This window comes from Kryptolebias marmoratus, linkage group LG4 (genome assembly GCF_001649575.2).
Source record: "Kryptolebias marmoratus isolate JLee-2015 linkage group LG4, ASM164957v2, whole genome shotgun sequence".
NCBI lineage: Eukaryota > Metazoa > Chordata > Actinopteri > Cyprinodontiformes > Rivulidae > Kryptolebias > Kryptolebias marmoratus.
This window is the reverse complement of record NC_051433.1, coordinates 1,841,681-1,866,750: the sequence shown is the minus strand read 5'-3', so window position 1 is coordinate 1,866,750 and position 25,070 is coordinate 1,841,681. Positions and strand designations below refer to the sequence as shown.

Sequence of the window (25,070 nt, the reverse complement as noted above, 5' to 3'; positions counted from 1 at the left end):
TATTTTTTAATTCTATATGCAGAGTTAAACACCAAGCCTCCTTTGATTCCAGGATGCCATACCTTGTGAAAGCATGTAGCTTCACTTGCCCTTGCAGGTTTGATTGGTTCATGTGGGAATAATCTAAAGGTGTTGTTGTTGTTGTTGTTTTAGGAAGGGATAGGTCTGTTTAACAACCATACTGTTGAATTTTAAGGTGCTTTCAGATCTCAGTGGATCACTTCAGAGTCCCCAAAACCCTTTAGGGTAGTTCACTGGGTTTCCTTTAGCTCCTGTATGTGCTTGTTTTGGCTGAATAGGGACTCCAGGGTGATGTAAGAAGTGGTACGCTTATTTCATGGAACACATTTTGACTTAAGAGTAGAAAAGCATGTCTATTAATGAGGGGTGCATTTAATTTAGAAGCATGTAAACATATCCAGCATGCACAGCTGCAGAGGTGGAATGCAGCCCTTGTGAACACACCTGTGATTTCCTTCATCTTTTACATGCAACAGTCTACCGTTAAATAAGCCTTTAGGTCCAAACATAAACGTTACCTGAATGACCGAACAAACTGAACACTGTTAAACTGCACTTGCCTTGCTAAAGTACAAGCTATTTAAGTGTTAGTATTGTCTGCTGTGACGTGTGGTCATTATCACCACACCACAGGTGGAACTAACAGTCTTTATAACCTTCAGATTCAGATTCCTTGGAACTGTTTGGACCAAAAGCACCTATTGTGTTAAAGATATCAACCAAACAGCAACAATGCAGCCTCGGCTCTTCTCCCCTGGTGGTCCCACAACCATTTAGACCTCAAACACGTGACTGAAACGCGTCACATGTTGGTCAGGTTGTTAAAACTTCTCATTAGTCACAGCAACTAAAAGGACCCACATGATGGACAGGCTGATTTATGACTTCTACGGATCTCTAAGTAAGATTGTCCAAATTACAACGTATAACCCTGAAATTTTCTATCGGTCGTTAGAAAAGCTTTTATGATGAGAAGTGAAATGCCAGGAACAAGAAAAGAAAATCCAGTTGCATTGTTTTAAACACACACAAATTGCTGAAAATTGACAAGATCATAATATTAACTGGTAAGAGAGATCATTATTGACGATTACAATCCACATTTTTTCAAATCCCAATTCCCGTTAGCATTTTCTTGGTATTATTATTTACTCCCTGACAAGAATAATAAAGTCTGATTCAAATAAATTAATTAACTTGGTTCAAATAAACAAAGAGTATGCCTGGTACAGAAGGAACCATTTTAAATAGTAAATTTAGCTTCTGTTGAGTCATAAAATTTATCTACTTCTTCTTATGTTAAAGTAAAAAAAAAACCTCCTCCAGAACACACCGACACATTTCTCCGCTCACTTTAAGTGCATGACATCGAGTCACAAATGGCAACCAGTGGGCTGCTGTGTGTGTGTGTGTGTGTGTGTGTGTCTCCTTGAGTGAACAGTGGAAGTCCTTGACGGCTGCGTGAGCCTGTGCTGGACATTCAGAGAGTCCACACGGGGCGGTGAGTGGGTGTGCTGCTCGGTGACTTATCACGATGCTGCCTGTTTACTCGTGTTTCTGGAGAAATGATCCATCTTCTCAGCGCCAGTTCAAAAAGGCAAATGTAGGGCAAATTCACTGTTTTCTTTGGAAGTTTCCTGTTGTTTCAAAACACATCTGAAGATTGTCATCTCTGTTTGGTAATAACTTTGCACTGAACAAAAAGGAATCTGGGAAAGATGAAAAATCTCTTATTTGTTTGTTTTTTATGTGGGACTGGGTGAAGTATTTGAGAATAAATCCAAAAAAACAGAGCAACTGGACTTCTTTTCTGTTAGCTGAAGATGTTTGCTTCTCATTCGAGAAGACAAAGTGCAGTTTTCTGAGCTGAAATCCCACACATATTAATCCCCCTCCACTCCCTCCTGAAGGTCATTAGGGTCCTTGTTAGCCAAGTTCACAAGAGAAATGTTTTGGTCACATCCATGAAGGTATGAATTAGAGTGAAAATGATTGGGTATCATGATTAAAGCTCCATAGCAAACATTATTTTTAGGCTGGATGCATTACAATGGGTGACAAATGGCTCTACAGTAAATTTTGCAAACGTCCTTCAGTTTGAAAGCAATCATAGAATAGAAATACTTTATAAATTCCCACAGAGAAATTCAACTTTGTTGCAGCCACTCCAAGAATACAAAAAACAAGATTCACCATGAAATACAATAAAAGGCAAGTAGAAAATGTGAAACAATAAAAACGTACAAATTACCAAGTGAAACAGACATGAAGAAGTTAAAGAAATTAAATGAGAATTATTTCAGGTTGTGACATTGCACAGCAGAGTGTCTGATATGTTGAGGGAGGCCATGAATGACTTCCTGTGTCTCTGGCTGAAGGAGCTCCTGCATCTGTCCAGGATCTCACACAGCAGGTGGGAGGTGTTGTTTAAGATGATCTTAAGATTTCACAACATCCTCTTTTCCACCACCACATTCAGTGAGTCCATCTCCACCCCCACAACATCACTGAGCCCTGCGAATAAGTTTGTTAATTCTGTTGGGATCTGCAACCTTCAGCCTGCAGCTCAGCACACAGAAGCAAACAAGGTAAGACTTTCCCCCTCAGACTCGGAGATCCTCAGCACTGCAGGTGTTGAAGGACCTCAGTGGCTGCTGCTATGCCCTTACTACAACCCAAATGGCTTTTCCCCCTGTTATTTTCTGTCACTGAGATGGTCTCCTGCACCATCACCACACTCTTTATGCCAGCAGCACTTTCCCAAGCACAGCCGAAATCACACCATGCTGCAGCCCTCGCCCTGGCAGAACCCTCTTGGAAGATCACATGACACTGCTCCCACATGGATAACATTCGTGTTAGATTGTCACCTAGACCATGGCTGGCATGAGGCCAGTCCTGATACAAATTCTCAAACCATGTCAGTGAGAACGGGCCACATGCTGCTGTCACGTTCCAACAAAAAACCCAGTAGGTTGCCATCACCAAGATAAACTCCAACAACCTCACTGCAGAAGTTTTCTGCATGATCTCAACCGTTGCGGACCTATCACGTGTAATGGGGAGCTGCTTTGAATCTGAAGAACCTGCAGAGACCATCCATGTACAAACTGGGCCATTATCCAGTCTGAAGAGGGCTCTAATTAGTAAACGTTAGATTACATTATATCTTTAATGCCAAATGGTTATTTACTTTCTCCTGAAGGTGAGTCTTGTAACACGGTAGAGTTTAACTACATGGTCCTGGTCAGAGCAACAGTCTAATGTAGAAGAGATACATTCTCCAAGATCAAACAATCAAAGTGGCACACATTTCTAAAGTAGTGTTTCTTTTGTTCTGAGCTTCAATTGCTTTTATTTTCTGTGAGAAATTCTGCTTGATTATCAAAAAAGGAGTGCTCTGACTGCTTTGTACCGTAGACAAATACTTCACAAAACCACTCTTCAAAAAAAGCCATTTTGAATTCTGCTGTGATTTATTAATATGTAATCAAAGAAAACTCTAAACTGCTGCCATTCAGAAAAAAACATCTATTAATCTACAAACCTTAGTAAAACAATGAGGTCTAAACCTACAGAGGCACTGTTTTAAGATGAATCTCAAATCTTACGCAACAAACAAAAGTGGTCAGAGATTATCCTCCCACTCTGATCGGAAGCATCATAAACCAGCAGCTCTCTTCCCGTCGACTGATATCTTTAGTTTTCACGACATAAACACTGAAGTCATGAGCTCATCATGTGCTGCAGAATCATCCCATCTGGACAGATCACATAAAAACCGGATGGATGCTCATTTTTTGTGTGTGTGCTCATGTCTGTGTATTAGGACCGGATATAAGACTTTGTGCTTGCAGTGCACTTTTTGATCAGTGATCTTTGTGTGTTCATGATGTGCATCTGCTTGTATAAATAGATGTGTGTGTGGTGTGTGTGTTTGGGCCATTACATTGTTGATCCTTCTGAAGGTCAGGAAGCAATAAGCGAGAGGTCAGCTGTGGAGGAAATATCTCCCTCATCCCTATCAATCCATGAGTCCACAGAATACTGGCAATAATGTGTGTGTGTGTGTGAGAGAGAGAGAGAAAAAATGCACAGAAATTAAAGCAGCGAGCACACAAGTCTGTGTGCAACTTTGAGTCCCAAAGTGATGCACCAAAGAGAAAAACAACAAAGCCAAAAATCTTAAAAGAGAATCCAAAACTTCAAGATAAACATGTAAATGAGATAAAACAACAATAGGATGTTAGGAAGAGAAGAGGGTGAGCAGCTCGACAAACTTTCTCCCAAAATAATTTCTTTCCATCAAACTGAGGTTTAACCTCGTTCCACTCTGAACCAATTTACAGGCGACAGAGCCTCAGAACCTCCCGTGTGATTGGGCCGGGGCACTACTTAGAGCGGCCTATTCCTGGCTATAGGAAGTGGCCAGGAGACTGGAAAGATGGAAAGAGGATGAAAATTGAAGCGAAAAGGGAGTCTGCAAAGAGAATAAAAGTGGAAACAGAGACACTGAAGGATCTGACATGAAGAATGACCACACAAAGGAGAAGTGGTGAAAGCAACAGGCAGAGGCTGAAAAAGGCCTTCTCATTATCCTTCCCACTCCTCCACCCGTCACACATTCATCCCAATAATGGCCTCGTTTAAATGACAAATTCCTTGCGTATTGTAATTGCCAATGAGTGCGACATAATCCCTCTTTAATGAATATCACGGCAGCAGTTCATTAACTACTCAGGTTACCCCACTGAGCGCCGGCCGCCAATAACTTTGTGCCCCCCCAACGGAGACGTTAATTGCAGACTGTTTGATATGTCGATAATGAGAGATGAGTGGGAGGGGACGATGAAAACCGTCAGGGAGAGCTGAGAGCTTCCCCTGACGGTTTTAAGAAGGGATGGATTCCCAGGAGATGCAGGATGGGAAGAAGCAAAGCAGCAGAACTCTTTATAAGAGGAAAAAATCAGCTTTGATATATTAGCTGAAGGTTAATTTCTCAAATGTTGAGTTTTTATTTAAAATACCTCATTATTACCTGCTGCCATGAAAGGCGGGCAATCATGTAAATGCCTGCGTCTGTTTATTTGTCTGTTTGTTATCAAAACATCTCAAACTATTAGACAAGTTTTAATGTAACTTTCAGAAAGTAATCACTGGAGGTACATTTACAACTGATTGCAATTTAGAGTCAACCCGATTCAAGATGGCCACCACAACCAATCGACCTTAGCAAACATAAAATGGCTATAATATTTGGTGTGGTAGTAGCTGCGAGTGATCTCAACACACTCCAAGAGCCAAGAAATGGGTGGCATGCATTCCTTCAGTACCAAAGTTTTGTTTGTAAAAAGCAGATTTAGTTTTTGTGTTTATTGTATGCAGAACGAACAGTTGGAAAAAAACCATCAGCTCTACTTTTCCTCCTCTTCATGTCCTACCAGCTACTACAATATTTCACATACTAATTAAAGGAAGCTAACTGCTAGTCTGAATGAAGCTACATCTAAATATCAGATACAAGGCAGACCGTCTCCTCTGAGAACTTCGGAAAGGTGATTCAGATAGGAGGATAAACTGGCACATTTCGTCTTTTCTCCTTCAGAAAGAGACATCTGAAAGAAGAACAATTTATCCTGCAGGTCACCATCATTGCTCTTTCTAAGAAAGTGATGCTTGCTCAGGGAACTGCATTTATTTTAGCTGAAGCTCTGCAAATCCAGGGGGCAACCTCGAGGTGTCTGATAAGACAAGGAGAAGAGCATTTGTTTCACTTGTCAGGGATTGACAGAAACTCCTGTATTATGCCTGGGATGGCCTCAGCCAGTCAGCCGGCAGCTGGAGAGCTCAAATATCCCGAAGCCATCCCCTGTCGGCGCTGCAGTCAGTCAGTCAGCTCAGGATGACAGCAGCAGCTCCGGAGGAGGCTGCAGGCGAAGCCCAAACAAACTTTCATCTGTGGATCTCCAACCCACCAAGGGAGGGAGAGAGGGAGGGATCCACGCTGCACACATGTTTGAGTCCTGCACAGATTTAACCACCAACATTCTTTCATTATGTTTATGAAAGAGCCTGTTTGTTTCTGTGCAGCTGCAGCAGATGGTAAAACCTTATTTATTGTTTGGTTACAAGCACAGGGCAGCACACGGTGGTACAGGGGGCTATAACTGGGGCCTCACAGCAAGAAAGTCACAGGTTCAAGTCCCGGATGGGGTCTTGTGCACGCGTGGGTGTCCTCTGGGTGCTCCGGCTTCCTTCCACAGTATGTTAGGGTTAAGTGGAAGTTATAAACTGATCATCGTTATATTTTTGTTTAAACCCTGGAGCTGAAACAGGGATACATTCTTTTCCCCCATCACTGTGAGAACATCAGGTTCTCACTGTAAAGAAGTTATTTCTGCTGGGGTCAGACAGCCTGAGGGGGGGAGGGGGGGTTTAGGAGGACATTTGGACAGGAGATGATTGTTCCGCTCAGTTTGGAGGAAATTTTCAGATGCTTTGAAGACAGCAAGAGGAGCAGGGAGGTTTAGAAATTCCCTGCAGGGATTTGTAGATGAGCTCAGGGCAACAGAGTGCAAACGTCTGCACAGGTATGCCGGTGTGTGTGTGTGTGTGTGTGTGTTTGCATGGCTTAAGACAGCTATAATAGCTCTTCATTAGAAGTGGTTAATAGGCAGGAAATGGCCACTTGGTGGAGAAGATAACGGTGAATTACATTGACCTTTTAGGGTGAGAGTCTTTAAGGAATGGGGCGTGCAAACAATGCAGATGAAGTTTTAGTAAAACATCCCCTTTGGCACCAAATTACGAGTGTATGCTGGGAATATACTTTGGTCATGCAAATTCTAAATAATTTCAACTATTATTCACAGTTTTGGCAGAAAAAAAACTTCAGGAATTAATTTTAAAACCATCAAATCATTTGTTCATTAGAGGCAATCCTGTGTTTTAAACAATGATTCACCACAGAGATGAATATGATGAAAGTAAACAGGACAAATATTTCAACAGAAATCAGGAAGAAGCCATAAAGAACAAGTAATGGTCTGAGACAGATCCTAATGTGGAATCTCTACTTACAGGTAATAAGAGTAGGAATAAGCATGTCTTCTGAAGCATGGTGAGGTGAGGCCGATGATGACAACAGAGCAAAACCCAGAAGAAGGACAAACACACTGGATTAGTTCATGGTTTGAGTGGGAAAATAAGAAAATACTTCGAATTCGGCACATTGTAAATAATTTTCTTTCCAATATTTCAAATCTTCATCCACCTGAACAAGCTGCTCCTCTGCGTGTCCTCGTTTTTTTTTTCCTTTTTACAGATGCTGAGCAGGTTTGGTCAGTTACAGCTTAAATCCAGCTGCCTTTTCTTTAACGTCGTCCAGATATGATTAGAAAAGCAATTTTGAGGCTTATTAAACATGGTATTAGATATTCACCATCAAATCTCTGGTAATATTTACCAACCTTGTGCATGGAGCATTAGTGGTTGGAATATAATGACTGAGGGGTAATAAGAAGCTTTATGAGTTGTGAAGTGAAAACTGAACCAAATGATTACACTTTTTTTCTCTTCTGTTCATTAAATTTTATTTATCCATCACTTCTGCTTCACATAAATGTTTGGCTCTCAGACAAACGGCTGAAGTCAGATGACTTAAAATATGAAAATAAATCATTGCAATAGAATAATAAAAGCTATTTAACTCATCCATTGAGCAGTAACAAAGATATAAGTTGCACAACTTTTAGTTTCCTAGAAAAAATAGTTTGGGATTTTGAGCGATTATGAAATTATTTAAGTTTTGTTTAAAGATTAATTTTAAAATCCATCTACTGTTACCAACATGTTCTGAGAGCTCAGAGCTCAGAGCTGCATGTTCTTCACATTAATTCATCTTTATATCCGCCGACTGTACGATCTTCTACAGTACATGGATGCCTAATTCATGTTTGAAGATAATGAAGACAAATTAACAAAATAAAAGCACAACTGTTGCCTCCATCACCAAGAGGGTTGTCAGCAGAGAAATTATGGGATGAGGAGTGAAGTAAAGAGGGAGATGAAAGGGGCACAAATGGAAAAACGGGATGAATTATCAGTTTGTTTCATTGCTGGTTTTCTTTTGATTTGATTATAAAATAAAATAAAAATTCAAAGTGAGGCAAAGTGTTTGTAAAGTTCAGTCATTTTCACTCTTTTATTAAGTGTCAGATCTACATGTCTGCACTCCACTTGACCAGTGTCTAATTCACCTGTGTGTGTGTGTGTGTGTGTGTGTGTGTAGGACAGAGATACTAGGCTCCCCTGCAGCATCTTTTTAATCGCCTGTTGGCAACTTCTCCCCCTGGCACGTACCCTTCAGCTGGTGAGATTCCAAAGATTGGAATCTCTTAATAACTAAGGACACACACATGCACGCTCACACACACACACACACACACAGGCACACACACGCACACCCCGAGCAGGTTTGAACAGGATCAATATTTGTGTTCCTGTTTTAAGAGGCAGATTGCATCCATCTGTTTTTTTTTTATCTGTAGAGATTTTTAAAGTTCAAACTGTAAAACACTGAATAAAAAAAATAAGTTAAAAGGTGAGAAAAAGGCTGACACATGCAAATCTTGAACACACTCACACACCCCCACAGTTTAATGGATTTTCACACACACTGCTCACACACTCTTCTCCCCTCCATGCACACACACACACACACACGGTCGTAACCATAACCCTTTTTAGGGTCTCTGCTGACATTGTCCTTATGATATTAATAAAGTGCAGAGGACTGAGAGCCGAGCTGTAAAAGCCACAGCAGCTTAAACTGCTCATAAATATTAACGCAACGTAAAAAAACTGGTTGAGCATGAGACGAAACACACAATGTATGTAAAATATATTTACACAAGCAGCTTTGGTCCATCTTCATTTGATTGCAGCTCAGAACCAGCTGCAGGTTTAGGTTTCAACTAAAGTTGTCAGGTGAGAATTTACTACTTTATAAGTTAGATAAAAAATAAACATTTCATCTGATTAATTTAAACAATAAACAGCTCCCATATCTCTGCTTTCATTTAAAGTGTTTTCCACACAAACTGGAAAGTGGTCGTCAGTTAAAGCTCAGCGAGGTCCACTGAATTAAATGTTTCTCAAGCAGAGAAGCAGAAAAAATTAAACTTATATATCAAAAAATAAATTTGTATAGATGTAGAACTGCAAAGGCTTTATATTTATTTACATGTGAAATGAGAGCAAAGAGGAAACAAAACTTTGTTTTTGTAAAAACAAACTATTTTGACACACCTGTAGAAAAGTATTTTATTTTTAAATGCTAATTTTATTTTACTAAAAGGTAAATATCAGGCATCAATTCATTTTATGTTACGGACTCGAAGGTTTTCTGTTGACTAGAGAAGAGAGAAATGAACAATAAACAGGTAATCCAGGTGAGCTGGTGGACAGTCAGACTAACAGGACTGGCTGCTCTCAGTCCAGATTAAATGCTTTGAGTTTTGTAGAAACATTTGACTTTGGGGACTTTAATAATCACCAGCACCTGAACAGGTTTTAAACTTCTGGTTTTCTCTCACTCAGGTGTCACTCAGGTGATGTTCTCTCAGCCAATTAAAGCTCCACGGTTCGACTTCTCTCTGCAGAGAGAGACGAGGGGGAGGACGGACTGCTGATACAACAGAATTACTGCAAATAACTGATCTGGGTCCAGATGAGACTTCATGTAGATCATTTGGGGCTCATGCAGGATGTTTGTTATTCTGTTTAGATGATGACAACAAGTAAACTTTAACTCGGGCTCTGAAAACTTTCCCAGTCTGATACAGAAGCTGGAGTTTATCTCAGACTTCTGCAGCAAACACACATTTCCACCTTGATATGACAGCTGCAGTTTATCACGGGCTTCTATGAATACTATCAGCTGAGGAAATACACACACATCACTTGAAGTCTCAGACGCTTCACTTGCGATAAGAACAGTAGAGTTTCATAGATATTCCAAGAATGTGTCAAGAAATAAAATTCTGAAATACAGGTCAGGTAAAAACTATTTCACTCTGAGCTCCTGGTCTGGATATGAAGTCATGTGCAAACCTGAACATGTGAAATGTGCTTTGTCTTTGTTAGTCGTAATAATTAAAAATGGTGTGTCTAACACAAAGTGTGCACCAAGACACATTAGGACTGGAGCTCATTTTTACCACGTCTTTGTTAGCAGCCCAAAGTTAAACTGTGTGAAAATAAAGAACAAGTGACCACATAAATATGTATAAAAGCTTGAAGTAAAACTGCTAAGTGACTAATATTTATCTCTAGAAACCAGGTAATTAGCAGCATGTTATAATTCCACTAAACAGCCTTGTATATAAGAGAAATGTCAACAGACTAATGAATAAACAACAGAAACACTGATAAATGTATATGGATTTAATAAATGTCAGGCTGAATAATGATGTTTGTGCAAACATCTTTTAAATTTAAAATGTGGGGAGGAAAACTGTAAAAAGTAAAAAACAAAAATAAAATAAAACTGGTGCTGCTAATCTGTTTCAAAGAAATGTAGAACTTTTAAAACTACAAGAACACTTACAAGAACAAGAAAATTTCCTTCACCTTATCACGGGCTTGATTTACTGATTTACTGATTGGACCAATTTAAAGGAACTTAGTAAAGATCAAAGAAGGAGAACTGTAAGTTTACATCCAGCCTCAAGCCTGCCATGGACTGGAATCTGCAGGAACACCAGTGTCCCTGTCCACCAATGAAGCCAGTTTTACACCAACATGAACTGAAAAGACCAAATAAGAAGCTCCGCCTCCAAATTCCAACACTTTTAAGCTGATCTGAAACCTGCAGCTGTCCCATATGGACAAGACAAATGTCTTCTGAAGAAAGGTTTGACAAAGATGGAGCTGTTTGGACACAACAACAAGAAGGCTGTTTGGGGAAGTCGAGGTGAGGCACTGAACCAACTGCCAGGCACGGTGGTGGTAGCATCATACTGTGGAACTGAAACAGCAAGAGAGTTGAAACTTGGACCCAGTTGGGTTTGACGGGACCATGACTCCAAACACATCAGAACTAGTTTCTGATTGGATGAATCAGGCTAACATTAAGCTTCTGATTGGCCTTCCCAAAGACCCAACCTCAACCTGATTCAAAACCTGTGGATTATGATTAAAAGTCCGGTCTGTGCCAGAAAACCAGCCAATTTAAATTAACTCTACCAATTCTGCCGAGGAGGAGAGTGCTCTAAGATCAACCAGAGACCTGCTGGAGACAAACAGCCTCAAACAATTAACCAAAAATAAGAGGATATATTTCAGCCTGTATGTCTGATTTTGTAAATTAGAGAAAGTCTACAATAAATTTTTAACTTGCATTTAAAAATCATTAAAGTTGCAAGTTGTATAATTATTCCGGCTTGGAAAAAGAACAGTTCACATTCATTAAAATGCCCACGATGAGTGGATGAACTGTATGTCTCCTATGAACTCAGGGATTAATGCCTGATTCGATGAGCAGAGAGAGGCACGGCACAAAGCAACAAGCAGCCGAAGAAATTACTTTAAATCCAAAACACAGCTTGTATTCCTTTTGTTTCATTGTGATTTGCATTTTAAAGCAAAATAAAACAATTCACAGCTTGACTCAGCCCTGTAGGAAGGTACCACGATGTAAACCTGAGTGTTTTACTCATTTATTATGACTTCACTACAATTTGTTGACTGCAGCATTAAATTGCATCTCAGATAAAAGGTAACCTGGTAATCTAAACCCCAGAATTCTTTCAGAATCATTAGGGGACCAAACAACACTAGTCAAAAAGCAATTTGGTAAAAAAAAAAAAAAAAAGCACAAAACTAATGTAGAATAACAGATTTATTGTTCTGCTATAGAGGGGAGCTGAATACAACAACATTTGGGACAACAAATTGAACTGAACCAATTATTTTTCTTTAACTCAATGCAGTGAAAGGCTACTCTGAAAAATAAGGTCACATTTTTGAATAGCAGTTCAAGTTTTCTTGCTCGTGTACCAGTTTGCATGTGTGATCATGCACCGTGTGAAAGTTTGTGGATCTTTGTGGGAGTGTAAACGGTCATCCATCAGCCATTTTAATAGAGCTGTAAGTGGAGCATCAAGCATTTATCTCAGCAAGCTGCAGAGTACATTATTCAACCATGTGTCACATCGACAGAATGGGGGTCAAGCCCCGCTCGGCTGTGTGTGAGTGTGTGTCGGTGTTAACACCACCAATTTATCTATGAACAAGAACAAATTCAGTATGAAAGCACTCAAGACTTTCTAATGTGTGTCAGATTGTGCATTTGTGTCCTGAAAACCTCTGATGAACTGTGTGTGTCAGTCACACACACACTTCACACCACTTGTCTTTGTAAGAGTTGGTCTTTTGCACCGTTTTCAAAAGGTCCACGAGAGTTTGGTTCCTGGCTGACAGGATTTACTAACGGCCTCTTTGTGTCATCACCATGTGGTGATTCAACGTCTTACAGAAGCTACAGATTAGAGAAATACCAAATTGTTTAGATTAGGGATTACTAAAACCAGTATCTGACTGGGCTGCCCCCGCTGGTGCCCAGCCTGGTGGAGTCTCTAAAGTGTCGAAACATTTGCAGGTTTCCATTTCGTTGCATAACTCACAGAGGGACACAGTCCTGCTGCTGGAATTTTAAACATGTTCAAAATCTCTGTGCAACATTTGTTTTTCTTTAACTAATCACAGAGTTGTTTCAGATGTCTTGAACCTGCATCAAGAGCATTAAAACTCCAGTTCCTAGGTGTCACAATCTCCAGTAAGTTAACATGGTCCACCAATGCCCAACTTCCTGAAGAAGTTGAGGCAACTCTCCAAGAAACTGCTGCTGAATTTTTACAGCTCTACAGTGGAATCCATCCTGACTCATGTGCTGAAATGAGCTACCAGTTGGACTCTATTTATTCTACCACAATGAGAAGGAAAGCACACTGTGGGCATCCTCTCTTCCAACTGCTGTCCACTGGCAGGAGGTACAGCACATTAAAAGCCAGAGAAGAGCTGAGGAACTTTTAGCCCTTTTAGCACCGAGCTGGGGTTTAGATACAACCTCAAGTTTTTATAGTTGTCATAGCTTTGACACAACTTTGTTTCTCACTTCCATTTTAACCTGAATGGGAGCTATCCTCTGACTGAAATCATCTGAGGTTAATATCCACGTTGATAACGAAGTGATTAAGAATCTGCCCATCTTCACTCCAGTAGATCAAATTATAAATGTGAGGGCGGCTAACAAGGTGAGTGTAAAGCAAGCCGAGGCAGGCATGATGTGGGCAACAAAATAATGTGCAAGGCCTAAAATGTAGTTCTGTAAGCTGTGCACACAAAAATAGCCCGTGATTTTCAAAAAGCTGTCTGAGCCGAACTCCGCCGCTTGGCTTGCTCGTTGCAAACATTCAGAATTCAGTGAGACCGCCACAGAAAAGTTGCCTGATTTCTTGTAATTTCGAGCTGCTAACTAGTCTCCGACCGTCGCAGACCTGTGAGTTTAGCAGCTCATTTTTGTGCCATCAGCACAACTTTCAGAGTTGTGTTCCAGTAGAAGCTGAGGTGTTTGTTCAGCAGGTTGTGTTTAGCTGAGGACTCTGCAGCTAATAATACATTAAATGTTCATACTAACATTTTTTGCTGCATTTGCACCTCTCATACAAATTACATTTTTACCAAGAAAAAGTAGTTTTAGAAAATGTTTTCCAAAGAGAATTTTAAAAACTTTTTTGGGAGAATCCATGTAAAGTTGATAAATTCAGAAACTGCCCTCTGATGAGTCGTTTTTACATTTTTTTTTTCCAACATTTGGCTCTTTATCCCAATCCTTTGGCCAATCAAGTTTTCTTTTGATGAAAAAGTTTATTATTGAAGTAGTAAAGAATGTAAAACATCTACATGTGTTTTGTGGGGAATCTTTAGATAAGATCAGAACGTTCTTTTGTACTTTCAGCCGTCTTATTGTAGATGTTATTACTACCTAAAGCTATAGCATCAATATTTCTTCTGTTTGAAAATACAAAGTAGTGTAGTAGAGATTTATGTTTCATAACTCTAAGAAGTGTGTAAGATTGTGACAAAATGACAAAAAGTTCCTTTAAAACACGTAGTCGTGGTGAGAATTGGCTCTAAAAAGTGTAATTCTTCTCTGCAGCACCTCTACCAGCCCTGAACTTTTCTGCAGGTTAAAGTAACACAATGTCTACAGTTAAAGTAACACAATGTCTACAGTTAAAGTAACACAATGTCTACAGTTAAAGTAACACAATGTCTACAGTTAAAGTAACACAATGTCTACAGTTAAAGTAACACAATGTCTACAGTTAAAGTAACACAATGTCTACAGTTAAAGTAACACAACGTCTACAGTTAAAGTAACACAACGTCTACAGTTAAAGTAACACAACGTCTGCGGTTAAAGTAACACAATAGGTTTTGTGATAATCTCGTGTTACGACAAGGAGCTTCTTTAAATAACCATCGCTGAAGATCCTTCATTATTTTATATTCATAGCAGTTACTGGTTTACTTTTTGTTTTTTATCGAGAACTGCAACGGCATTTTAATGTTGGATAATCAGTAATTAAAGTAAAATAAAACTAAAACCTGAATTATGATCAGAATGAGCAATTATTCAGGTATTTAAAGGTGAGAAATGTATGTAATGTTTTGACCTATAAAAGTTACTCAAAAGACTTGGAATTGGTTGAAACTGGAGTAAAACTTTTTAAAACAATGATTGTTGAATGAGCCAAAATTTTGTTTCTATAAATTGCTCTGATTAAAGTGTATTTCTGTCATAAAAGTGAAACTTTTAATGCTTCATGTTGTAGGTGGAGTATCGAGGTGTGTGTAACTGTAAATGTAAAGTGGGATTAAATTAGAGGAAAACAAATCCAAGCATTAGCGGCGTGACGAGCGGAGCGGATTGTCTCCGAGCCCAGAACAGCGTGGGTGGAGATATTTATGAAGCGTCACTTTCATTTGGCAAGATATCTCCACGTATCGCCTACTTAATTATCCACCTATGTTTTATCTGTTAAATTCAAAGACAAATCTCTCACCTACAAACTAAAACTAATTTTTTTTTCACCTTTTCCTTCTCCAACACCGAGGCCAACTGGCTTCACTCTCGCCTTCGATTTCCTGAATAATTGGTTCCTCTGATCTGAAATTCAATTACGCCGACCTGCTCCCATCCTAGAGAGCAGAATAACGTCAAACACTCACTTTAGTTTTTACCTGCATTTCCACTTTGACTACTGGTATGAATATTTCCATAAATAACAATATTACTGAAAGTAAACGCCAGAGGAAGTATTAAACAAATAAAACATCTCTCATCATGAAGACAAATGAAAGGTGGATGGATTTGTGTCGCTTTAAACGCACATTTTGACAAATATCAGCAAAAACAGATGATGTACGACAGTGATATGAAGGGATTGGAACATACAGGGGAGGGTTTACCAAAAGCATCTTATATTTGTGTAACTTATTTCTTCCCTGAATAATAAAAGCTGAAAGTCACATGTAGTTGGTGCAAAGGTCCAATTAAAACAAATAAAAACATCCCACCACCTAAAGATGTGTAATTTAGCCAAGAAGGGAAAAAGCCAAACACATGCTAACTATGGGAGTATTCAGGGAGGATGGAAAACAAGCACATAAATGAGTGCTTCTATAATGGCCTGTATTAAAACTCTGAGGAGCAGAGACGCCTGTTTTTAAACCGTTTAGTGACACGGATCTGAGAGTTTAATGGTGCTGAGCGGAGCTTTAACTCCTGCTGCTTCTTCTCAGCAAGAGAAAAATACATGTGTGTCACTCAGACTAATACATCAGGTGCTCCATGTTTCTCTTCTTTAAGCGTTGCTTAGGACAGCACATTTTCTGACTCTTTTCAGCATTGTGGAGATTTGTAACCGCAGCAATTACGAAGTGAATGGGCAAAGTCAGCAACTTATTAATGCTTAAAGTTGTAAGAGGTAAACAGCTGCCCCAAGCTAAAACTGAGTGCTCCTTTAAGATGTCTCTTTTTAATGAGTTCTTACTGAAAGGAACTGGTAAAGGTTACGTAGACTTTGAGGACTAATCAGTATCTAACCTGTAGCAGAAAGCAAAGTGGTCGGGGAAAAATGCTAATGGATACATCGAGCTAACAGCTAACGGCTAACAGGGTCCATCAAAGAGGCAGTTTCTGCCTGAAACTACTTCAAACTCTCCCAGCAGGAACATTTAACTTGTTTCAGAAGCAGGAAAGCTGCTCTTTACACTTTGACTGTTTTAAACGGGACTTTGCTGGTTCAGGAAATCCTGCCAGATATCATGAGGCAGCCATTTCTTAGTGCTGTAACTAGTTTTTCCACCCACCATGTATGCCTTGGTTCAGTAACAGGCCTGAGCCAACCCAGCATGCTAACTGAGGCTAATGCTAATGTCTGCAGTAGGTAGAGTGTCTATAAAAAGTATTCACACCCTTGGATGTTTTATGCTTTTATTGCTGTAATAAATCAATCATGGTCACCAATTAAAGAGTATGTAATGTAAAATAAATATTCAGCCCTTTTAAAGTGACTGTCCAAATTCAACTCAGAGAAAAGATTATTGAAAAGTACAAGTTAGGGGATGGATCCAAAAGAATTTCCAAGGCCCTAAACATTCCCAGGATCTCCGTTAAATCCATCATCAAGACATGGAAGGACTATGGGTTGTGTGTAAACCTACCAAGAGGGTGAAAACTTTTTATAAACTAGATAACCAGATGGATAGATGGAGACAGAGCAGGAGAGGGACAGATTCTATAAATACGACTTGTTGGTTGAAGGACTCATCAGCGTTGGGATCCTTCAGCAGCTGCAGCTCATGCAGTTAGCTTAGCAACACAGACATTTGTGCCAATAGAAAAAGCCTCATGCAAAAATGACTGGGTGTAAAATTACATGGCTTTACCTTCCTTCAAACTGCCAGGAAAAGTTTTGTTTGTTTGTTTTAAATGGTGGAAATTCATTCTTGATTGGTTCCTGCTTTGAGTAGCTGTGTTAGACTCCTAAATGAGAGTTTCTCCCTGATTCTCCAAACTGCAATCACTTTGACTGGTTTCTACTTTAAGTAAAATACTATTAAGTACTCCACATAACATTTACCAAATCTGATGCATCAGATGTTTACAGTGAACTATTTCAGGTGGTTGGTTGTGAAAAGATGCATTTGGAAAAGTTCAAAATGTCAGCAAAGCAGAGGTGAGAGTCAGAGTGAGAAACGGAGTGGATGCATTCATGTCTAGAAGTAAACATACAATACCCCACGCTCAGAGTTCTCCATGTGTGAATCTCTCTATTGGAGCAAGGGCAAGGCAGGTACAGGACGGGACAGGAGGGGTGGAGCCAAAGACAGGAAACGGGAAGAAAGAGACATAAAAGGGCGTGAGACTCGAGTCAGAGAAGTTGTTGTGAGAAAGACATCTGTTTCATCTGCAAAACCTCGTTATTTCTAACCCCTACCCCTTTCTGCTGACACTTAGATTCTGACTCAACTCCAAGAAGTTATCACTTTGTTTTTCACTAAAGTTGTCTTTCTGGCAATTTGGAACCCTGTTCAACAGAAAAAAATTAAGAAACAGATTTTAATTTGATTTTTATCTGTCTCTGCAGCTATGAAAGAAAAAAATCAGACCTGCTCATGTGACAGACAAACAAACAGGGTTTATCCAGGTGACGGACTATTACAGCTTTCATGAACAATTTATCGACGGGAGCCAAATAAACAGGTGAGGAAATCCTCAGCTGTTTAATGGAGAGAAGCAAAAATAAAAACATTTATATTATACATTTATATTTTTTGTCACCATAAATTACTTTAAAGGAGAAAACTGCAGAAAAGAATGCTAAAAAAGCCTTCAGTGTTACTATGAGTTCTGCTAAAATCTTTGAGACTATTTTTATTTTGTCACTTTATTTTTTCTGCCTGTTCAGTTCGTATTTTGTTAAAAACATCTATATAAAGTATTAATCAGTTATCCATGATGGCTGCAATATGGGAGAAATGTTACAAAAAGTGTATGAAAGATTATTTCTGCTGTTAGGATGAGAGGCAGTGAGGAGAAGCTGGGATGGATCACAAAACGAAGACTGCAGCAAAAAAAACAAAAAAAAAACAAAACTGTGTATTGATGTGTGCACATTCAGACAATGTTTCTCCAAATATTTTTACCGTAATTATCTCTTCATACGTCGGCTGACGGATTAGATTTGTGGATTTAAGTCTTGGTAAAAAGTGGAATCGAGCTTTATTTTCTCCAGTTATCAAACTCAGAAAATCCCCTCAGGAGAAACTTTACTTCAGTTTTTTTTTGTAGCTAAACTACTGCAAACATGTGATTCATATTCAGAGAACAAAATTATTTCAACTTCATAAGCCTTTTTTTGTTTTAACAAGTTTGCATAACATGTCCTCCCATCCCCATCATCCCTTCCAAAGAGACTTCAAATCCTCTGCAGCTTTTCCCAAAGAACCGTCTGGGTCTGCAGACTCCCTCGCCGTCTACACGTCTTCACTTTTACAAATTTATGACTTTAGCTCCTCAAGTCTAATAAAGGGGCTTTGAACAAACTTTCATTTATACCCACTCGCAGAGACGTCATACATTCATAAATACGTGAAAACTGGAAATGCTGATCAACCACCATTCTGTGTGCTAAAGTTTTAAAGCTCCTGTGTGATCTGTGAGTCAGGGATCAGCTAATAACGCTCCATGTTTTAGCTCAATATCTGTAAAAAGACTGACTGTGATTGCTCAGGTTGATTAATTAAAGCACCTGACACCTAAAGTTAGTCAGCTGTAGACAAAAAACATCAGTTTTTCTTACAAATTCACACAAACTCTTCTAAAAATCACTTATTCTATGCTATAGTGTGCATAAAAATGTGCATATAATTTATTCACCTCTGTGTGAGAGGATTTATTTCTATAAGCAGGGTTCTACCTGGAGGGAAAGGCTCTGCTCAGCCAGGGGTTCGGTCCTGATTCGGGTGTGAATATTTTTCTTTTGACTTGTTTATTCGACTCGTTGGTAATCCATCACGGTTTTGTCTCCTGTAAAGGTTGACCAGGACGTTGGAGGTGTATGGGAGCTTCAGATAAAACAAAAACTCACCAAAAGATGGCTGCCGAGTCAGACTTTTAAAGAGCTGTGATGGAAAGGAGTCAGGGTGGGGAAAGTTTAAAGAACATTCTTTTTCCATTAATTTGCCGTTCCAGAGATGTCACCTTTTTCCTCAGTTCCTCAGCCCAGGTCTGCTGCTGTTGGCATCACAAATCAGCCCTTGTTTGGGGAGTGCCGGGAACATTAATTATTCATCAATTCTGTTTCAACATTTTTATGAAAAGTGTATCTTCTGGTGCTGCTAGTTTGAGCCCCCGGGCTGCAGGAACACTGAATCCCCATTAAGACTTCAACCATGTCCGACGATGTTCCATTTTTTATTACATTATCTGCAACATCCTTTCTTCAAAAGTCCATTTAAAAACATGTGTTGCAATCTTTTAAAAGATTAATTGAGCAATTGCAATTGCTTCCTGAAAAGTTCCTTCACAGAATAATTTATGGGGGCTAAAACGCTTGCAAAACACTTTCAATTTAAAAAAGGGACACTTTCTCTCCCGCGGGAATAAATGGATGAGGTGTGCAGGTTTGAAATATAAATGACCCAAGAAAATGGTCTCCAATATTGGAAAACTCCTGTCTGAGTCCATTTATCTGCACTCATCTCCTCTGTTTCCATGTCAAGTCGTTTTGGTTTTCTTTCCTTCAAGTTTTCCTTAAGCTGGTCTCTCCCTGGGCTGGGAGGAGTTGATGAACGATATTCATGTCTGCATGAGTCGTAGAGGCGTGCAGCCATGTTGCTCGAGTTTTAAACATGTCGTCTTTGTATTGAAATAGTAACAAAGTTGTTGTGAGCGTCTCTGAATGGAAGAGCTCCTCTGACAGAAAACAAGCGGCCTAAAAGTTACACCGATGATAAACAGTTATTAAAAAACTGGTCCAAATACACCCTCCTTCACTTACTGCCAGGGGTGGAAATTAAAAATTTCAACCAAATATTTCAGCCGTCTGAAATAATCAGTTCCCCCTCTAAAACACAGGACAAAAATAATTTACCAAAAAGTCCTCAACTGTGTTTATTCCTCTGTATTATGATATTATTAGCACATTTTATTTTTAAAAGAATGATGTTTTTTTGTTTTTTTAATNANNAATATTTNCCCCTCTAAACAATTCTGTTAATAGATAAGTCATTATTTACGGAGACGCAGGGGGAACCGTATCTGATGGGGGAACGCGGCTCGACGTAACAGCAGCAACTCGAGCACATTGCTGCCCCCTATATGTCAGGAGGACAAATAACACATTTTCTGTTCAAATTGCCAACCCGCCACAGTGGCGTGTGTTGATCAAATTCACCCGGCACTTCAAATATTTACCCGCATTTGGCGGGTGGCGGGTGCTGATTTCCACCCCTGCTTACTGCAGTAAATTAAATTATAAATGTGGGATAAAAGCAAGCTGAGGAAGGTACCAATGAAATAATGTGCATTTCTTAGAATAGTTTTACAATGTGTACAAAAATAAGCTGTTATTTTCAAAGATCAGTTGTTTCAAACGCAGCCTCGCGGCTCATTGGTCACAAACAATAAAATCCTTGAAATTACAAGTTAAAATCTTCTCGTAATTCGGAGTCACCAACTTTTATCTGCAGCCCAGAGAGAAACGAATTTGAAGTGTGCACGTCTCAGCCTGTTGCTGTCATTCCCAACTTTTTCCTTCATTAGATTTTCCATTATTGAGCCATTATTACCATTTTATTTTACTTATAAAAATGTTGTAACCAAACAATTATTAAAGTATAATTAAATCGCCCCTCTGACTATATTCATGTCATATTTGAAATTTATTTTCGTTTGATTATTTACATGATTGTCTTTGTTTTATCTCCACATCAGCAGTTTATCAGTCGGTGACCTTTTGACCCGAGTTACCTGAAATCTAAAACATCCCTCCCGCCTCTCCTGTCTCCTGTATTATTCCACCTTTTACCGCATATCCACTGTTTGCCTTATAATTGGCTTTTTTTATGCATCCCATGCCCTGCTAGCCTGGTTAGACTCTGATTAGCATATCCACTTGAACTCCGGGTCAAGCAGCGCTGCCTTGCTTTCAATTTTCATATTTTTCAAACCTCATACATTTTCTTCCTTTCTGTCTTTTTATCTTCGCCCTCCTCTCAGGTCTCTACCTGCTCTTATCTTGCTTAATCGTCTTTCTTCTTCTGACTCTGATGGATTTCTATCCTCTCGGTGTTCGAGCGGCTCTGCGTTAGCCGGGGTTAGCCTCTGATTAGCATCACCAGCTGACCTTTCGTGCCCCGGCTGACTCCTTAAACCTTTTTATATGACTTGAAATGAATCTAATATTGTCTGGAGAATAAAAATGAGATTTTATTTTTCTAGGTGTATTACATGTGAATAAGGTTTTATTTTCCGTTCTGTGGGTGTGGACCCGTATTTTGTATGTTTAAGAAAGAAGCTTTAACTGCACCATGCAGTCAGATATTGAAGTTAATATATAAAAGATATGCCATCTTTTCAACAAGGAACTAAAAGGCAGCAAAGAGATAAGAAAGTAAAATGTTTTTAGTCAAATATGCTATGCAGGTAAGGTCAAATTTGTCCTGTTCTGCCCAATTTCTGCCATTTGTCTCTGGAAAATGATTGTCCAAGTTTGTTCATCAGATAAATCTACAGTTTCATTGCAGCTGTAAAGAATCTGACATTTTCCTGTAACTAAAATTTGATCCAGTTTTTGTCCTTCAGGAAGATTGATCGGCCTCCGGAGTGGAGCTGCTCAGCTTCAACTCCATAAACACGACCTTCAAAAAATAATTATTAGAAGAACACTTCGCCTGGATCTTCACCACAAAACATATCGACTGAAATCTGCAAATAAGCATCTGAGCAACGCTGATGCATTTTAAAACTAAAAATAACTTTTTGCTTTAAAAGTGCATCAAAATTCAACAAAATCTTTTAATCTGCTGAGTTTGTTGGTGGGTCAGTCAAACTTTTATTTATTTTAAAGATGGAAAAGGATCAAATTAAATGACAGAAGACATGTGGAACAGGCCTCCCACCTAAAAACAACAACAAGCGATTTCATGCACAAGTGTTGCAGAAGTAAAAGCTTTTTATGAAGAAATCTGTGCAGAAAGAAACTTAAAAGTGCCTCCTGTGGTCCTGATTAACCAAAAGTTACAAACCTTCACTGTAAAAACAGAAGATATACTTTGATAAGATGCGTATTAAAAGTCTCTTCATTAAAGTTATTTAGTTTTTGTAAATTAGAGTTTTAGGTTCGAAGCTTCTCTGTCAGATGTGAAGTCAGATAATAAATAAAACAAAAACAAATATGAGTTCCAGCAAAACAAACTGTAAGCAGCGTGATGAAGAGGAGGATGTGAGGACTGATGAAGAAATAGAGAGAAGAAGAAAAGGTAAAGGAAGGTGATGGTGGCAGGTTGTGTTAACGACACAACAAGTTTTGTGTAAAAAAAACAAAATCAGAATAAATCTTAAAAACATCATGTTTGTTTTAGAGGATTAAATTTGCTTCCAGGTTTAAAACTCGTTGATTTTTGTGTCGCCTGAAGAACTTAAAGCTTTTAGTTTTTGGTTTCCACAGAAACCTTTTGTTGACTAAACCCTGAAATAATTAACACTTTACTTCCTCTTATTTCTTACTTCCTGTTTGATGCAGAGGTGTAAAACTGAGCATCTGTAACGATCAGAACATCGTTTCTACCTGCCAGGAGCTATGAGGACACTTCTAACTCATTTTAGCTCTAAAGATTTAATTTGAGCAGACATACAGTTATAAAACTCATCATGATATTTGGTAGTCTCCATCTCAAACAAAATGGTTTTACAAATTTACCAACTTGAGTTTCTGTTGCGTTTCCTGCAGAGGAGCAAAAAAATAAAAACAGTCCAGTTGAATAGTCCCAAAATATTATCTTTGTTTTAAAATGTCTACAAATAGGAGAGGTTTGAGGGAAAACTGGTGCTCAAAAAATTAGAATGAATAAAAATGAGTGTACTGATAGTTAAAGTCAGAGTTATCAGCCTGCAGGCCGCCTGGATCAAATATGGTTCCTGTTGCAGCTTGAGACAAATGTAAGTAAAAAAAAAAGGGTCATTAAAGAGTGATGGGTGCTGGAAACAACAGTTCAGTTTCTCAGAGTCACTGAGAAAGATTAAAAACTGTTTCAGCTGGAAAAAACAAAAATACGCTCTGGGCTTTAAAAACTGTGGGATACTTTGAAGTCAAAAACTGGTCCACTCCTATTTCAGTCACTGTTAGATTAAATAATTTAGTTCAGTAGCTTATGGAATAATTTATACACACTTCCTTTTTAGATGAAGACAAAATTCTAGTTTCTTCTTTTAACATTTTAGAAAATTCAAGCGGCTGAGTTTGAAACCTTCCTAAACTAAAAGGACTATTCCACTGGACCGTTATTAATGCTTACTCATTATAAAGTGGGTTGGGACAGAGGCTACCAACAATGGTTGAACAACAACGCCTTAAAAATCTTTTGTACTCCAACGTTTGCTGAATACCTGCGCTTGAAGGTGAGGATGACTCCGAGGAGGATGATGATGAACATGAGGATCCCTGCAATCACTCCGGCCATTTTCACCGTGCTGTCCACCTGCTTCTCTGGCTCCATGGCGTCCGAGTCTTGCGTGGACGCACCTAAACACACACACACACACATAACCAAACACACACACAGATATGAAGAAAGTCATATCAGTGGGCAGTTAGTCACAGAAAGAATCATATGTATCCAAACATTAAACAAAAACACATTCAGCAGGAAGTTACACACATACTTCCCCTCCATGTACGCCAAACATACATTAGTCAGCTCCGAGGGAAAACAGCATCATTAGTCCCAACGGGGAGACGTCAAAGCACTTCATCAATATGCACAAAGCCAAAAACAACTCAGAGAAAATGATGCAGGGGAGGAGAAAGGAACATGCAAACGATCGAAATATGTGAGAAGGTGCAACTCCAGGAGGAAGGCAGGAATTTTGTTCAAAAATGAAATTTAAAAGAAAATAGTTTTGTTTGAGAAACATGAAGATTCACAGGAAAAATAAAGAATCTTTTAAAAAATATATTTTATTTAAGCCCTGAATGTCGTACTCCAGATATTTAGATAAACCTGTTGTATCTGCAGGCCTTCCTTGTGTGATACAGGAAACAAAAAACTGTTTATTTTACAAAGATTTGCAAAAATAGGACAAACTGGTTTGTTGGTCCCATTAAAGAGGTGATTATTCTTTCCATTCTAGTTATGTTTCATGTTTCAGACTAACAGTTAGTATCTCAGGTGTCTTCATTCAGCCTGTTTAAAGCGAACAAACATCCTCTGGGTAGTTTGGTTCGGTTGTGTTCACCACACCGAACGTGGAGCAGAGAGAAGGTGGAGAGGAGGAGGAGGAGCCCAGAAAGAAGATTATAGATCTTCATGTTAAAGCTAAAAGCTACAGGACCATCTCCAAGCAGCTTCAGAGTCCTCTGACCACAGCTGACAAGATAATTAAAAAATAAAAGGTTTATAGGACTGTAGAAGATCAGGACAGTGATGCCAATTTAAAAAAAATAGGTAATTACAACTCCAGGGATGTTGTAATTTATAGGATCACAACAGGCTGCTATGTCGATGTTTCTCTTGAGTCCTCAGAAATAAACTGAGTTTTAAAAATCTCAGTTTTTTGCAGCTAAATCACTGTTTACATGTGAACAAAAGGTGAAAAACCAAAAAAAACCCTGTTTAAAACAATATCTGGAGTAGTGAAGACAGGAGACTCATTTTGGAACAAAATCATCAAACCTCTTTAGTTTCTTTTACAT

General features: G+C 39.0%; 1 protein-coding gene across 12 annotated transcripts in view; it reads right to left on the bottom strand.

The window, feature by feature from the left end:
• The window catches only part of ptprt (protein tyrosine phosphatase receptor type T), a 302,555-nt gene that overhangs the window by 67,625 nt on the left and 209,860 nt on the right, over window positions 1-25,070 (bottom strand). For 4 of the 12 annotated variants that reach the window (XM_017429237.3, XM_017429238.3, XM_017429239.3 and 1 more), the window contains 3 exons: window positions 23,765-23,900; window positions 17,392-17,424; window positions 7,102-7,131 (listed from right to left, as the gene is read on the bottom strand). In XM_017429237.3, the coding sequence (XP_017284726.1) occupies window positions 7,102-7,131; window positions 17,392-17,424; window positions 23,765-23,900 (199 nt within the window). The remainder of the gene's footprint in view (window positions 1-7,101; window positions 7,132-17,391; window positions 17,425-23,764; window positions 23,901-25,070) is intronic. The other 8 variants (XM_017429241.3, XM_017429244.3, XM_017429245.3 and 5 more) reach the window with 4 other exon arrangements.